At 39.2% G+C, this 17003-nt stretch overlaps 2 protein-coding genes across 2 annotated transcripts in view; one reads left to right on the top strand and one right to left on the bottom strand.

Annotated features, from left to right (window-relative positions):
* prg4a (proteoglycan 4a) lies at positions 1–5997 on the top strand. Its single transcript, XM_052547764.1, has 13 exons — positions 1–73; positions 156–272; positions 1155–1268; positions 1487–1540; positions 2158–2223; positions 2725–2832; positions 2982–3190; positions 4200–4272; positions 4359–4498; positions 4580–4736; positions 4823–4927; positions 5394–5522; positions 5608–5997. The coding sequence occupies exons 1-13, from the start codon at positions 1–3 to the stop codon at positions 5712–5714; spliced, it is 1452 nt and encodes a 483-aa protein (XP_052403724.1). The 3' UTR covers positions 5715–5997.
* The window catches only part of tpra (translocated promoter region a, nuclear basket protein), a 22649-nt gene continuing 11392 nt past the window's right edge, over positions 5747–17003 (bottom strand). The window contains exons 30-51 of the mRNA XM_052547759.1: positions 16838–16968; positions 16525–16735; positions 16280–16426; positions 15293–15491; positions 14719–14915; positions 14427–14500; positions 14125–14315; positions 13790–14038; positions 13368–13516; positions 12328–12408; positions 12039–12239; positions 11831–11968; positions 11536–11626; positions 10409–10596; positions 10263–10334; positions 10085–10176; positions 9889–9998; positions 8657–8755; positions 8405–8564; positions 8208–8317; positions 6295–6390; positions 5747–6018 (exon numbers count right to left, since the gene is read on the bottom strand). Of these exons, the coding sequence (XP_052403719.1) occupies positions 5960–6018; positions 6295–6390; positions 8208–8317; positions 8405–8564; positions 8657–8755; positions 9889–9998; positions 10085–10176; positions 10263–10334; positions 10409–10596; positions 11536–11626; positions 11831–11968; positions 12039–12239; positions 12328–12408; positions 13368–13516; positions 13790–14038; positions 14125–14315; positions 14427–14500; positions 14719–14915; positions 15293–15491; positions 16280–16426; positions 16525–16735; positions 16838–16968 (3045 nt within the window). The 3' untranslated portion in view covers positions 5747–5959. The remainder of the gene's footprint in view (positions 6019–6294; positions 6391–8207; positions 8318–8404; positions 8565–8656; positions 8756–9888; positions 9999–10084; positions 10177–10262; positions 10335–10408; positions 10597–11535; positions 11627–11830; positions 11969–12038; positions 12240–12327; positions 12409–13367; positions 13517–13789; positions 14039–14124; positions 14316–14426; positions 14501–14718; positions 14916–15292; positions 15492–16279; positions 16427–16524; positions 16736–16837; positions 16969–17003) is intronic.

The following is a 17003-nucleotide window of genomic DNA, read 5'->3' on the forward strand; positions in this document are numbered from 1 at the left end:
ATGACTGGATCTGCTCTGGTTTCATTTCTGCTGGCGCTGGCCTGTGTTCTTCTGCCGCTGTGCACTGCTCAAGGTGAGTCAGATCATTTCTGGGTCTGTCCATGTCGGTTCTGGTGGGGTTTCCGGTGGGGTTCAGCTTGTGGTGTTGTGTGCAGGCAGCTGTGTGGGCAGATGTGGCAAGCCGTTCACCCGCGGACAGGTCTGTAGCTGTGACTACAGTTGTTTTGTCCACGGCGAGTGCTGCAAGGATTTTGACGATGTCTGCACTGTTGGTAAGACCCTTATCATTAATGAATGATGAAATTATTATTATTATTATTATTATTATTATTAATGAAATTATGTAGTGACCAAAAGTATATATAGGCCTATATTTGAGTTTAGAAATATTTTAGGAATTTGAATAATAGTAAAATAATAAAAACTATGAATTTTTGTAGTGATCAAAAAATAAAAAGTAATTTTAGAAATTTCTGTAATTGGAATCAAAGCTAAATAATTAAAACTATTAATTTTTGTAGTGACCAAAAATATATATATTTTATTTTAGAATGTTGGATACTTGTTAATGCCTTTCTTTGCTGTCTGGTCTAATTCATTCATTTTATTTTTATATATTTATTTTATTTTTATTACTGTAACAATTGCATGTATTTTTATAAATATAATTATTTAATTGATTATATGTAAACAAAAGCCTTAAAATCAAACATTTTCATGAGTGTGTCCAAACTTTTACAGGCATTGTAAATGTATTACTGCAAATAGTGACTAATAGTTTATTTGTTTGTACATCATTTTTATATATAATTTCTATAATGAGTTTCTTCATTTTTAAACCTTCTCATAATATTATTTTATTTTACACTAAATGAGGGGTGAGAAAACGCCTACATTTTATTTAGAGGTCCAAATTGGTCGAAAATCGCTTAAACTCTTAGTAAGATAATAGCTGAAGTTTTATTTTATTATTTTAGTTAGATCAAATCTGGTTTTAATTGTGAGGGCCAAACGTAACGCAATGTAACACGATGACTGAGTTTGTTTGTTTGTTTGCGTACAGGTTTTATCCTGTTGCTAATGTACAGGCCTTTGAAGTGCATGTATGAAACAGGAAGCAGTGGATTTGATAAGCCGCTGTGTGTAATTGGCAGGTGACTCCTGCAGGGGTCGCTGTGGTGAGGCGTTCCGGCGCGGGAGACAGTGTGAGTGTGATTCAGACTGCGCGCTCCACGACTCCTGCTGTCCAGACTACAGCGCGCACTGCGGTATGATGACACGAGACGAGACCACTCGTGAACTACAGACTCAGGGACCCACCCACAGTTTAAACACAGTACCTAAAATGACTTAAGTAGTAGCCTATAGGCCATAGTGAAGACCACTGGCAAATGTTCACTGGAATTACTTATGATAGTAATAATATATGTTCTTCACTGAGTTGTTTAGTTTATTTCTTCTTTGGCTTTATAATTGTCTTCATCAGATGCTTTGTCCCAGTTGCAAGCTGCAAGAGGCTCAAAACTAAACAAGCTTACAGGTATCATTTTAATATCTATTTAATTATCTTCTTTTTTTTTTTTTTTTTTTTTTTTATATTTTGAGTGTGACCCCTTTAGCAGTTTGAGGAACCGCTTTGGTGCTGACTGCCTGTAGATTCTGTAGAGGTAAAGTTCATTCACTCAAGCTGCAACATGTTAGACATGACCCAATGTTAACTAAACAACAAATTGGATGTTGAGATCCATTCAATGGCACAAAAGTAGGAGCAGAATAATAATAATAATAATAATAATAAAAACATAGATATATGAATCAATAGTGAACAGCAGTGGTTTATATTGCACTGTATTTTACATATTCACTGTATTTTACATATTCACTGTATTTTATGTAAAACCAACCACCCTATTTCTAACTGTTTTAAATTCACTTTAAATAAGTCAATTTTTATATAATTTTGAAAGTTTTAAATTTGCTTGTTTTATTTTTGTTCTTCGTGATTATTTTACTTTCTTTATGTAAAGCACTTTGAATTGCCATTGTGTACGAAATGTGCTGTATAAATAAACTTGCCTTGCCTCTATAACAGTTCTCATTTGTATTAAATCCAGATTGGAGAATGACAAAGTGAATGTTTATTTGCTGTTTTTTTAGATTATACTGAGGAGTGTATGGCAGTATGTCTCGCAGCGCAGCAAAACCCAGACCTCATGAGAAATGGTAAGTTCAGACTTACATTTATTATTATATACAAAGTCTCTTAAGCTTATCAAGGCTGCATTTATTTAATAAAATGTTAAGTAAAACAGTAATACTGTGAAATAGTACTGCTATTTAAAACTACTGCTTTACGTTTCGATTTTAAAGGCAAAGCATTATTTTAGTACCATTAGCCTTCAGTGTCATGTGACACTGACTTATAATTATTCTAATATGCTGATTTATTGCTTATTAAAAATTTCTTATTAATATCAATACAGAAAACAGTTGTGCTCTTTAATATTTTCATAGAAACTATACTATTTTTCAAGATTGTTAGATAAACTGAACAGCATTGATTTGAAACAGAATATTTGTCAGCATTATAAGTGTCTTAATGTCACTTTTGAACTATTTAATGAGTCCTTGCTGAATAGTTATCATTTAAGTTGAAAAATAAACAAATACAATTCTTACAGACTGCAAACCTTTCAATAATAGCGTATGTATACGTTTTTTCAGGTGGAAGACTGAATAACTTCATGGCTCCATCTGATGCCGCATCACTTCCTGCTGGTGGCCCTCTGCCCCAGGACATCTTCGCTCCTCTGACACCCTCTGACATACCCGGTAACAGCTTAAAAAGAATAAACCTATTAAAATTAATATTATTTTGACTTTTAATAGGAAAGAGACATCCAAATTAAAATCTACAGAAAGTTCGATACATGTGAGTTGATAATCAAAATATTGACCAAAGTACTTACATGCCCTCGCAGGCATCGCTTCCAACCCTTCTGGGTTCCCTCTGCCAGGATCCGGCCCTGCTCCTGCAGCAGGACCTTTCTCTGACAATCCCCTAACCATCCCGGTGCAGGTCTCCCTCTCCGTCAGCGGACAAGGTGAGGGGCCGTCAGCTGCACACAGACCCAGCGCTCTAGCAGACATCGCCCAGGCCGTGGCAGCCAGCAGCCCTGCAGCACCAGGTATGGAGCTTCAAGAATAGTTCACATCCCTGAAATGACCCCCTGTGTATATGGAAAGTGTTGTATGTATCTAACCATGTAAAATATATTGTCAGTCTTTTATGTTATGTACATCTGTTGATCAGTCGATTTATTGAAATGCACTACTGGTCAGAGTTTTCTTTTGTTTTTTTTCTAAATAAATATAATTCGCTCAGCACGCATTTATTGGGTTAAAATACTGTAAAACAGCAATATTGTGTCATATAACAATATACTATAAATCAACTTTTTTACTTATAAATGTTAAAATTTAATTTATTCCAGTGATGGCAAAGAAAGATCTACACAAGGTGGTGCACAATTATTTTGTATTATTGGCGCTCAATTATTAAAAATGGTTTGTATTATTATCAGTGTTTTTAATATCAATAAATATGTTTTTACTGCCTAACAATTTGGTCAAAACTGTGAAACGATACTTTTATGAATAGATGGATAAAAAAACAGCATCTATCATAATACATCTTTTATTTAAAATTATAAAACTTACTGTCACTTTTGATCAGTTTAATAATATACCAAATTATTTTGTATTTTTTAATTGCATTTACCCAAAAATTTTGGATAGTAGCGTATCACAAAAAAAAGGCTTCCTAGAAAATATTCTAAACAGCAAAAAGATCTTTGCAACATTGATAATAATAAGAGATTTTTCTTGATCTCTAAATCAGCATATTAAAGATTTCTGAAGAATCATGTGACACTAAAGACTGTGGTAATGACTGCTGAAAATTCACACATGCCATCACAGGAATAACTTACTTTTTAAATTGTATTTAAATAGCAAACCGTTCTTTTTCTCTGTTTTTTAAATTAAATCAATGCAAGGCTGATCTCAAGAGACTTCTTTCAAAAACATTATCTTGATTATTCTTTTAACCTTTGACCAGAAGTGTAAATTAAATCTGAATATATTTGAACTATTTATATCTGTTATTTTTTATTTTTTTTTAAGATGCCAACTCAAACCCTGATCTCTGCACTGGCCTTGCCTTTAATGGAATGGCAACTCTCTCCAACAACTCCATCATAGTTTTCAGAGGTACATCTTCTGTAAAGATGTACAGTTGCATACAGTGCCATTTTTCTTCCAATATCACGAATTAAGAAAAGTGCTATCCATCTCAGGTCACTTTTTTTGGATGCTGAACCCCAAGACCAGAAGAGCCGGTCCTGCTCGTAGAATCACTGAAGAACTGGGCATCCCATCTCCCATCGACACAGCCTTCACACGCTGCAACTGCCAGGGCAAGACCTACATCATCAAGGTACTGAAGAACATGGAAAACGGTCACTGACCGTGTTTGCAAACCTTGTAAATTCTGAACTGTCCATTTTCTCTCACTAAGGGTGACAACTACTGGAGTTTGGAGAATGGTGTTGTGGAATCTGGATATCCCAGATCTGTGTCCCAGGACTTTGGTGGGCTCACCGGTGAGATCACTGCTGCTCTGCCAATCCCAGCCGCCAGAAAGAGACCAGAGTCTGTGTACTTCTTCAAGAAAGGTGCTGACTGGAGCCCTCCGTTTGGTTTGAATAATTAGAAATGGCCAAAATAAGAAAATTCATCATCATTTGTGTTTTCGAATCAGGAGGCACAGTGCAGAAGTTAACCTTTCCTCCTGGAAGTGCACCAACTTGCAGTGGAAAGAGATCCAAAAATTCAGACAAAGTTCCAAAAAATGGCAAAGCAGCAGGTAATCTGAATTGTTTTTATGCTAAATTGAGGTACTGCAAGAAAACTCTAGCGATGCATTGAAAGGAGCATTTAAAATTATATCATTTTAGTGTCATTTCAATGTATCCATGGATCACAAAACCAGTCAGAAGAGGCACAGGTATATTTGTAGAAATAGCCAGTGATACATTGTTTGGGTCAAAATTATTGATTTTTCTTTTATGCCAAAAGATCATGTTCCATGAAGATTTTTTGTACATTTCCTACCTCTAAATATATCAAAATGTCAGATTACAGATTTTTTATATTCAAACTTGCTTTTATTTTCAGTATGCTCTCATATTTTCAGCTTTCATTAATATTAATTACATTTTTCGGATTTATTTCAAATGGAAAAATTTGAAGATTCATTTTAGTTCATCTTAAAGCTGCAACAGAAAAAATAAGATACAAAAGTGATGTATTTTGTTAATCTAATTTGCCAGGGATCCAGTTGTCAGGGGAGATCAACATCAAGCTCAAAATGAAGGGATTCCCCACCCCTGTGACATCAGCCTTGTCCATGCCCAACCCAAGGAAGTCAGATGGTTTCGATTACTTCGTTTTCTCTTGGCGTAAGTGACAACATTTTCTCTTGCAACACTACACATATTACCTGTGTAATAGTACATTTAATAACACAATCTATGTGTTTAACAGCTAAAGTCCTAAACGTCAAGGTTAGCGGTGATCTGCCCGCTCTGACGGCCCCTGTCAGCCATTCCTCCCAGCAGAATGACATCAGCAAGTGGCTCAACTGTGCCTGAAAGAGCAGCATGAAACAAACACCACCAGCAGCTGCATGGCGAGAAAGATTCTCCATTTATTAGCAAAACCATTGAACATAGCGTCAGTATGATTACTCACAAAATATAAAATAAATCTATCCCATGTTTTAAAGCACATTGAAACAAAATATTAAACAAAGTAAATCAGCAGTAGGTTGATTCTGGGTACTCCGTGAGTCGTGATCAGTGTTTCTGCTGGGCAGCCACTGTAAAGGTGGATGGATTCAGATGGGAGTGCCTCTGTTTAGTCCTCGACCCCGACCTCCACGAGGAAAAACACCACCTACAGGACAAGAGCGAGATACAGACCCAGTCAAGCCAAATCCAGTTTCATTGAAGATCTTTGTAGACATCCAAATTCCTGATCTGTTTCTACAGAACAGATACCGAATATCCAAACAAGCACAAACTGACAAATGAAAAGCTTCTGTATGCATTCCAAGTAATCTTTGCTTCATTAAAAACAGAAAAGTTTTCAAATCCAGTCTGTGTTGTTAGTTTTTGTGAGAATGTGTGTGACTGATGAGGAAGAGGATGGAGTGAGAAATGGGGTCCTGACCTCTCCGGATGATCTGGTTTCTGCGGGGTGGCTGCTGCTGAGGAAGGAGCCGGCCTGAAGGCTTGGCCTGACCAGTGCTGGTGCTGGTGCTCGTATCTAAAAAAAAAAAGGAAAAGAAATGGGGTGATAAACAGGGTCAAATACTTACTGGTCAGTGAAAAATACAAGTGAACAAAAACAAGTGTCAAGTTCTTGGAAAACGTACACTTTGTATTGTAACTGTGGTAAACTGCTAACTCGAACACCACAAAAAAGTTAAATTAAATAGCATAATTTAAGTTTAAATTTGTTTATCTAAAAGTAGTATCTAAAACTACATATACAGTGCCGGTCAAACGTTTTTGGAAGCTTCAGTAAGATTTTTTATGTTTTTTAAATGTTTTAATGTTTTAAGTTTCTAATGCTATATATATATATATATATATATATATATATATATATATATATATATATGACACACAGGTTCTTTGCTTCAAAAATACTAGCTAAACATTCTAAACTACTCAAGGTTTTTACTTCAAACTTGAAAGGAATTTCGTTTTGTATTAATTTTATCTTAATTTTAATCCATGTTTCATTACTTTGTATAAATCACAACACGTTCAGACATGAACCGAAACTCAGTGTATAGGTAGCCTAGGCTACTCACCTCACAGACCTAAACAAATTAGAAATATCCTATATCTATTATCTACAGAAAGCTTGAAATTTCTACTTTTAAACAGAACCATTCAAAAGTACCGTATATTATTTATACGTCTAGTGCGACTTATTTACCAAAATTTATTTGACATGAACCGAGAGAAATGAACCAAGAGAAAACATTACCGTCTACAGCAGCGAGAGGGCACTCAATGCTGCTCACTGCTCCTGTAGTCTACACTGAAGACATAGAGCGCCCTCTCGCGTCTGTAGACGGTAATGTTTTCTTTTGGTTCTAAATAAATGCGACTTATAGTCCAGTGCGACTTATATATGTTTTTTTCCTCATCATGACGTATTTTTGGACTGATCCGACTTATACTCAGGTGCGACTTATAATCCGAAAAAAAAAAAACGGTAAATAAAAGTAGGCTATATGCTAATCCGTAAGAAATGCATTTTTCTCCGGTGCGTTCACTACTGCGAAGATCGCGAGTCAGTGTCAACTTCATCTTTGCAGCTGACACAGAAACACTTGATCATTAATAAACAATTAAAATGTCATAATATTTTTTTACAGTGTTTAGGTGCCGTTTATATGAACGCGTCACCACTGCATGAGAGAGAGAGAGAGAGAGACACACACGCAAGGTCTCTCCCTCTCTGCCGTACGCTCGCTACACGGTTTGCATGCACGCTTTTGCTTGCTCGCTCTAGATTCACAGGAGATTTGAACTAATTTCCAGGCATCATAACATTACAAAAGGCAATTGTAATATTTTTTTATTACTATTTTGGTATGATGAACATTCACCCGCCAGTGTGACATATAGCCTTTTGATATTTACTCGCCAAACGGAAAATCTAACCGCACTTGGCGCTTGTTAATTTCGGACCCTGGCTGCGGGCCAATAAAAACTGGACCGCGGGACGCAGTTGGCCCCTGGGCCGTAGTTTGGACACCCATGATATAGACCCAGATAGATGGGGCTTCGAAAATTTACTACCTCGTCAGATGACGTTTACTACTTTTTACTGGCCTTAATTTGGCATAATTGAATTTACTTCCTTTTACAACCCCGCATAAACCCTAGTTTGTTTTGTTAATGATAGTTGCATCACACCAATGTATTTTGGACCCCTAACAAAATAAGAAAATTAATTTTAATTTAGATGGAATTAGGTCAAATTAAATTTTAAATATATGTTTGAAACGAGCAGATTCAGAAGAAAAAGCTGATCAAAGTGGCAAGTGTGTAAACGGTGTGTACCTGCGGAGCTGGACGTGGGCTCTTGACTGGTGGAGGGCAGGCTGGCATCATCGGTCGGCTGTGCAGATTCCAGCTCTGACTGGCCCTCGAGACATGCCTCACTACTCGCCCTGCAAACACATAACACAAACATTACAACCCCACAGACAAAACGTGGCCGCTCGGAGGTGAAGCATTAAACTGTTGTGAGTGCTCACCCTTCACTCTCAGCCTCCCCAACAAAAACATCATCTCCATCGTCCCCTGGGACAGCTTCTCCCGGTGCGGGCACACTGCCGGTGGACGTGCTGACCATGGGAACCGACTGAGAGGCTGTCTCGGACACATCAGAGGGGTGGTTCTCCGTGAAAACAGTCACTGCACACACAAATGAAAGGAGGAGAGCAGTTAGGTTTGACTAAAAGATATCAGCCGAAACAAACTCGAGGTGACTTCCTCCTGCTGATCACCTGGAGCAGCCACTTGTAGAGGAGTGGTGGGGACACTCCTGCCTCCAGACTCTTCATCATGAGCAGGCAGGAAGAGAGGACTTTCATACATGCCCAACCCTGAAAAATGACAGGAAGAATGTCAGGAATCATGCTACGTTTGTTCACAGTAATTATCATATTTATTAGAATCATTACTATTTATTCAATTCATTTTCAACTAATAAAAGAAGAACATTGCAATTTCAAGTTGGAAACTCAGAATTTTATGAAAGCTGACTTTTCACAATTGACAATCTGAGATGCAAAATTAAGCAATTTAATACTTTGCTGACATCATTAAAATGTCGATGAATTTATTTAGCATTATGAGCATTCCGGTAACACTAGAGGTCAGACAAAGAGCAAGATTATTTTAATGAATTATATCTAACGACTATTCTAATGAATATTTAATTTTGCACGCTCATTTTGCCCATTTCCATTTTTTTAACAATGATGTTGCTTAACTTATTTAAAAAAACACTATTAATAATTTAATTACAGCCATATGTATTTTAAGAAACAAAAAATTTATATTACATGGATAATCAAGTGATTGATTGTAAGTTTAAAATTAAAATAGTTTTTAATAATATATTAATATATAATAATAATTTATATTGTTTGATTTATTTGATTAACATATGTTTGTTATTGAATTTTAAAATGTACACTACCATTTAAAAGAATAGGCTCAGTAACGTTTGAAAAGTGACCCTTAAAAAAAACCTTAAAATGCATCACAGTTGCCACAAAAATATTATGACGCAAAACCCAAATAGCATATTAGAATTCATATTTCTGAAGGATCATGTGACACTGTGACACTGCTTTCTAAAATATATATTGCAATTTAAATAATTAAGATAAATTTAATAAATTGAAAATATCAGTAAAATATTTTCTATTTTAATTATATAATTATATTTTTTAAATCACATAAATGCAGCCTTGATTAGTATAAGAGACTTTTTTCCAAAATTTTCCAAAACTGTACCGACCACAAACCTTTTAAAAGTAGTGCATTACTAAATTAAAAATGATATAGTAATGAATATTGTAAAAATATTGCTCAGTGTTGCCAAAGAAACTAATGCTTGCGTACAAAGTACATGAATGGCTCAAGAACAAAACTCTAGGTTGCCATCATGTAATCAAGGTCATTCGGAAACTATGTCAAAGCAGCATTACTGTGTCGTGTTTGTACTCGCCTCCATGAGTGGCCAGGTGGCTCAAGTCAGAATGAGAGGAGCTGGCCTGGGGCATCATATCCTCAGGAGGGCCGAAACGGAAGCGAGGAACTCCAGCCACCTGGGGGGAACTGAGATGGAGGGATGCATCATTAATCAAGGTGTTTAATGATGTATCCCTTCGTGCTATAAAAGAGTAAAAGCTGCTGTGACTCACTGAATGGCCTCGGCAAAGCCATCTGTGCGGTGTGGCACGACGAGGGTGGGAGTGCTAGGAACCATTCTGTCATCATCATCAAAGAAGTGTTGCTGAACGAACCAAAATACTCTGTTAGAAATTATAAAGCACTAAAGACGTAGGATGTTTATATTGGTTAAACAAAAAGTTGAGTCACCATGCTTCCGATTCCAGGCGTGAGCTGGGGTACACGACTCATCGAGGTCCGTCTGCTCTGTCCCGACTGCCTCTGTCCAGAAGAGGAGAAACTGATCAGAACTCTTATTCTGAGCTGCTTTCGAATCCAGGACATGGTCTATATACCTGCATGATGGGGGGTCCGAGTTCAGGGACTGGGTGGATGTTGAGGCGTGGGGGTGGGGTGTGATGCGGTCTCCGGGGGGATTGGGGAAGACGTAGGCCCAGGGAGGAGGTGGTGGTGCTGGGGACTGGATGTTGCGCTCTCACAGGCTCAGCAGGGAAGGACTCCAGGGTGCTGACACTAGCTTCACCTGTGAACACACAGGAAACTTCTTCAGACTTATTATTCATAGATTTGTCACTTATTCCTAAATGTGTCATATTGCAGACTTTCATAGTCTAGACTTCACTGTATAACCTTTTGTCCACGAGGTCTGTGTGGACTGAGCAGGGAAGCTGTGTTAAACTATACAGTACCATTCAAACGTTTGGGCCAATTCGATTTTTTTATTTTATTTTAATTAGGTTATTTTAGTTTAATAGTTTTCAAAGCTAGAATGTTCGACAGACAGATGCTATGCAGTTGCTAGGGTACTTGGAACGTTTGCTAAGCTGTTGATAGTGTGATTTAACATGTTTCACATGAATGAAAAAAAAACTTCTAAAAACAGATAAAACCATTGAATTTAGTAAAAAAAAAAAACAGCTTAAAACCAGCTGATTTAACAGAAAGAGAGATAAAACAACCAGCTGATTTAGCAAAAATAACTAGCTAAATTCAATCCCTAAATGAAAGTCGAAAGGATTTTTGTTGGTTTTTATAGTCCTGTTAATGAAAACCATAAACCAGATCAGTTCGAAAAGCTGAGCTAACGTCAGAACAGTCTGAAGGTCTGACCTGAGTTTGGTGGTTGTAGCTTTAAAGCTAAAAGAGGACCTACTGACTAAATTTGGCCTGAAGAGGAGGAGGAGGAGACTTCCTCAAGGCAACTTCATGAAAATCTTCATTTCAAACATTTTCTTTTAGAATGAACCATTTATCCATCAGATAATCACAGTATAACAGTATAGTTTCCATAATAACATTAAGCTGTTTCAAACACTGATGAGAAATGTTTCTTGGGCAGCAAAACTGATTTTGAAGCAATAAATGCAGCTTTTCCTGAGCATAAGAGACTTCTTTCAAAACCTTTTTTTTTTAAGTCATAGTGACCCCAGACTTTTTGAATGCATTGTGTGCGTTTTTGTACCACTGCTCTGAGAGTCTGCTTGCTTCTGGATTGAATCCGATGCTTCTTGACCCTCTTCATTGTCAATGTCTGGATCAGCTGCCCCATCGCCCTGCCAACACAACAACAATCACATCAAGACCATCAGAGAAAGGTAAAAGGATCATAATCAGCTCACAGAAACTTACAATAAAAAAAAAAGATAATAATAAATGTGTTTGCACAGACAATGGAACAACTTATTTCCTAGTAAGAAACTCTGGCTTTCGTTACAAAAGCAGCTTTATGCCCTGGAGTGTTAGAAAAGTAGTGTCACCTCTGCCTCGTCCCCCTCGTAGGCCTCATTGGCATCTGCACTCCCACTGCCTTCATTACTCTCCTCTGCTGCTTCTGCCATCCCTCCATCACCATCTTCATCATCATCATCATCATCATCTGCATCATCCTCTTCATACTGCAGAAAGAAGGGAGGTAAATAGTGCTAATAATTGAACAGTTTCCATTTCTCTGAGAAACAGACTGACTTGTCCAGGCTCCTCCTGCTCCTCTTCAGTGCCACTATCAGTCTCGATGACGATGATGTCATGCTTATACTCCTCGGATAAGTCCTGTCCGCTGATCTGAGATTCTGAGGGTTGGGACTCGCTCACCTGATCCATCGGGACAGACTGAGACAAAGATTCTTCGTCTCCCTCTCCTAACACGGGATATGCTTCCTGTGAGAGCTGAACAGACACGATCAGTGCACTGGTGGTTCATCGTTGGGATGAGTGGCTGTGGGTATACGGTTACTGAGGGATAAAGTGCTGGTACCTCACTGGCATCAGGAGGCTGCTGGCCTTCTCCTGGAACTTCACCCATAGCATCGTTACTCTCCTCGGTGCTGGAAGCATCCTGCAAAAAGAGTGGGATGATCTATAATTCAAGAGAGTCTATTTTTATATACTAAGGTTATAACCACAGTGAGTTTTTCCTGCACCTCAAGTGTAGCATCTACAACAGAAAAATAGTTTGCAAAGCCTGGGTACCGTATTTTCCGGACTATAAGTCGCACTTTTTTTCATAGTTTGGTTGATCCTGCGACTTATAGTCATTTGCAACTTATTTATCAAAATTAATTTGACATGAACCAAGATTAAACATTACCGTCTACCGCTAGAGGGCGCTCTATGCCGCTCAGTGCTCCTGTAGTCCTGTAGCGCCCTCTCGCGGCTGTAGACGGTAATGTTTTCTCTTGGTTCTTGGTTCTAAATAAATGTGACTTATAGTCCGGTGTGACTTATATGTGTTTTTTTCCTCATCATGACGTATTTTTGGACTGATGCGACTTATATTCAGGTGCGACTTATAGTACGGTAAATTAAAATACGGTAATTGAATGCAAATAGACACCACATCCTTCTATAAGAATCAGTGAACCTTCACTGGCTTCAAGCAAAAGCATACTTACAGTGCCATGAGGGTATCCGATTAACAAACAAGTGAAATTCCCTCATAATTCATTCTAGAACTGCAGTCACCGGCAATTTACAAATCTGAACTGGTGGAACGTAATATTTTTCAGCTAAAACCATATTGTATCTGATCAATAACTTCTCATTAATGAGCAAATGCCTATTTAAAGTTCATGTTATTGCAACATTATTATCTCTTAATTAAAAAAGTTTTGTTACACAACTATGGACTATTTTTACGCACCTCTTCACAGTCAAAACTGACCTAAATGCAGTAGGAGGATTTTTAGAATCTCTTTCACAAACTAGGAAGTTTCCTTTTTAAATCAGGCCAATTTCGTATTAAATAACAAGCCACCCCCACATGACGACAGGTGCAGATGTTCGTACGCCGCTCACCTCCAGGCCCATTCTTCTTATGATGCGGAGCTTCTTCGTGATGGGGGGGTGGGTGGGGTCATCCTGTGAGGTGTCGGTCACCTCAGTGGAGCTCTCCTGCTCTTCCTCTCGCACTCGCTTGGACACAGATGAGCCTGCTGTCGCTGACACTGACAGAAGAACAACATGTTAGTCAGAAACCTCATTAATAAAGGGAGTGCTGGGATAGAGGGAGGGGGATGGGTCAGTGAAAAATTTAGGACAATATTAATACATATCAAATATTACATTGTTGTCTTTATAATATCATAGTCAGCATTTTATCCTTAAACATAAATGGGTCTTTTATCATCTGCTTGGCTAGTTAACATTATTTCTGACCTTATTGAATTAAATAAGTCAAGTAAGACTATGAATATGTGTTTCTTCATGGTTCTTCGTACCTGTACCAAAGACAGCAGTGGAGGTGGACGGCCTCTCCATCTGCGAGCTATGAACTGCTTCTATTAGTGTCGTTGCTGGCTCCTGACTGGTCTGCTGCTGAGTGGGCTGGACAAACGCAGTGGCTTGGCTCTGCTGCAGGCCGAGAATCGGCTGTGTGGTCTGTATGTTAGGGCTGGTGGAGCGCACTGAGCCGCTGGTGCTCCCGAAGACCGTCACATGCTCCATTGTGCCCTCTGTGGACTGGAGAGCTGAGGGAACACACCAATGACAACCAATTTACAACTTGTGGACTAACAAGTCCTATCAGATGTCAAAGCCTGAACTCCAGCCATACCTTCCTGCGTTTCCACCTGTGTTGTGGGCATGACTGTGGCTGTGGGCGTAGTCACGGGAGCGGGTGTTATCATTGGGCGGATGCTTGCCCTAGGGGTGGACTTGCTCCCTGCGATCGGTGAAGGCTTGCTGGTGGCGGCAGCAACTGGTGTGGGCTTGATGTTAGCTGTGGGCGGCTCAGATGTACTGGCGCTGTTAACAGACAGAATATAAAGACATTATTTAACACCGCTAGAATTCTTGCATGTACATGGAAAATAGCTTCCTTCCGCAGAGCAAAATTAGGTGGATCTAAACAATTACCCTCCTCTGTCAGCAGCAGGTGTGGGTTTGAGAGTGATCTGGCGAGCATCTGATGACCTCTGTGCCTCTTGAACCTAGAAGAGATCACAAGTGCTCTGATGATCAAATATTTCCTTAAATCCTCTCACTCAGCAAATAAAGCCCAGGAAGTCTCTTGTCAGACACATGCAACATAACCGTAAAAATCCATGAATGCAAATAAAGTCACGCAGTGTTCATACATATTTTTCTACATTCATAACACACAGTATTTCTACATAAATTTGTACAAAGTGCGTTTGTGGTGCTGCACCTTGCTCTGGCCAGGCTCCTGGGCATCTTCTTTCTGATCTCCGTGTCTCTCCTGTTGCTCACGGAGTTCCCTCAGCTCTCTCTCCTGTCGGCTCCAGCGGCCTTCATACTGGGACTTGAGTGCACTCATCCTCACCTCCAGCTCCTCCCTCTGCTGCTTCAGCTCCTCATTCTCTTTTGCCAACTGCTCCTTCGCACCTAAAACCCATTGAATATAGGGATGTTAGGATGGAGGATGTAACTAAAGGCCAACAGCCTCAAAACCATGATTTGCTACTTGCTAGAGAACAGTATGGGGCATAAAGTGAAAGGACATTTGCATCTATAAGAACACTTTATTGGGCAAAAATTTACAAATGCCCCTGCGTATAAGAAGAGTCAAATCTTTCAGCCCAACTGACCAAAAATTCTTGGATTTCATCAAAAATATCTTAATTTGGTCTTAAGGTTTTAGAACGACATAAGGGTGATTTTTGGGTGAACTAACCCTTTAACTTGTAAATAATGGCCATAATTTACTACATAGACAAAGTATCAGCAGGATTTGTGCGTGTTGCTTGTTCTGGTTTACGAACTGTTGAGCTGGTTGATCTTCTGCTTGGCACCCATGAAGGCTTTCTTGGTCTTCTCCTCTTTCTCCGCGATCTGCTGTCGGAGCTGCTCCTCCAGGTTACTCTTCTCCTGTAGCTCTGTTCTCAGACGGCTGAGCTCCGGCTGCACCTGTGCCAGCTGCTCCTGCAGGCTCTTCACCTCGGCTTCACGCTCCTGCACCGTCTGCACACACAAACATCCCACATGTGTTTTGAACGCACTGCTGACAGTCTCATTGAGGTTATTCTCTTCATCACTTTTACGAAGTCAACAAACACTTCATAAGCAACGATGAAGGCGGACCAGAAAAAAAACCCTCTTTAAACTCTTTTCCAAAAGCCCAACAAAACATTCGTCTCACTCCATCAGACTGAGTTCTCACCTCACGGTCTTAATAGTAAATGAACAAATAACACTCTATTACTCTCTCACTTCCTGGATTAAGCGCTTTTATTACAGTTATATAATGTGAGCCAAACCAGAGAAGCCCACATTGGCAATGTTTGTGACCGTGTGCCGTGTACTTTTACAGCACAAGACCAGACGTCCCAGGGCTTTGAGGAACTATACAGCTGTGGGCTCTGTAAAAGCAATCATTGTGAGGAAGCATTAACTGTTTGATTTGTATGTTGAGAGTTTTATTCTAATGTAGACTCAAAGGAGTAGTTCACCCAGAAATTAAAGATTTAATTTAGACTTTTATTCACATATAAAAATGACCGACATGCACAGAGCAGATGGTAAACAGAAGCTCAAACCAATGAGGTTCATTCTTGTGTGTCCCACAAGCACGTTTCAGCTTCCGCAGGAACCAGTGAGTTTTTTTCATGGTTGATCTTTTGTGTTTCAGACCTTACATTTTTAACCTTTATGGGCACCAATTCAAAAAAAGGATCATCTCATATAATAGTTTGTCCCACCGAGGGGTAGGCTTGTTTGTCAGAGCAGCACATGAAGCCATAAATGAGTACCTTCTGTATGCTGTCCAGCTGAGTCTCCAGTTCTGAGGTTCTGTTCTGTGTCTGACTCAGTGAGCTCTTCAGGTTTTGAATCTCCTGCACTGAGGCCTGACGGTCTTCCTGCTCCTGTGCTGGCTTAGAGGCAGCCTCTGCCACCATCTGTCAGAGAGGTGTGACAAATTAATTCAGGACCTTTTTCTTCATTGGTTAAACTGGTAATATTTAAAAAAGGAGAAGCACCATATGCTGTGGTGTACCTTATCATGCTGTTCTTTGAGCTCTTCGTACTGGGTTTTGTAGCGACGGCCGATCTTCTTGACTTGTGTGATGGTTTTGACTTTCTCCTGGATGTCCACGGTCTTTGCCTGCAGGTCCTTCTTCAGATTGTCCCTTTCAGTGGTGAGCTTCCCAAGGCTATCCTGCAGGTTCTGCACCTGGCTCTGAGCTGTGGTGACTGAAGCTTGGCTCCTGTTTGGTAGGCGAAGAATGAAGAGTTCTGTTAAGGCCAAACCAACAATAAAATCACATATAAAAAAAAAATAGAATGATTCAAACCAACTGCACACTGACCTGGCCACCTCATTCTTGAGTTTCCCTGTCTCCTCTATGAGCTGCTGGATGCGTTTGAGATGGACCTCCCTTTCAGAATGAAGCTTTTTAGTTTCCTCCTGATCGTTGTCCTTCTGCTGACTAAGAAGTTGCTGCATGACCAATTAAATCAAAGTGTTAAAAACTA

Source organism: Carassius gibelio, chromosome B2, assembly GCF_023724105.1.
Source record: "Carassius gibelio isolate Cgi1373 ecotype wild population from Czech Republic chromosome B2, carGib1.2-hapl.c, whole genome shotgun sequence".
NCBI classification, from domain to species: domain Eukaryota; kingdom Metazoa; phylum Chordata; class Actinopteri; order Cypriniformes; family Cyprinidae; genus Carassius; species Carassius gibelio.

Bases quoted from the DNA above. Each gene is read 5' to 3' on its own strand.
- prg4a (XM_052547764.1), top strand. From the start codon at position 1: ATGACTGGATCTGCTCTGGTTTCATTTCTGCTGGCGCTGGCCTGTGTT. The intron at 1,269-1,486 runs GTATGATGACAC...TGTCTTCATCAG, and splicing joins AGACTACAGCGCGCACTGCG to ATGCTTTGTCCCAGTTGCAA. The intron at 4,928-5,393 runs GTAATCTGAATT...CTAATTTGCCAG, and splicing joins AAAAAATGGCAAAGCAGCAG to GGATCCAGTTGTCAGGGGAG.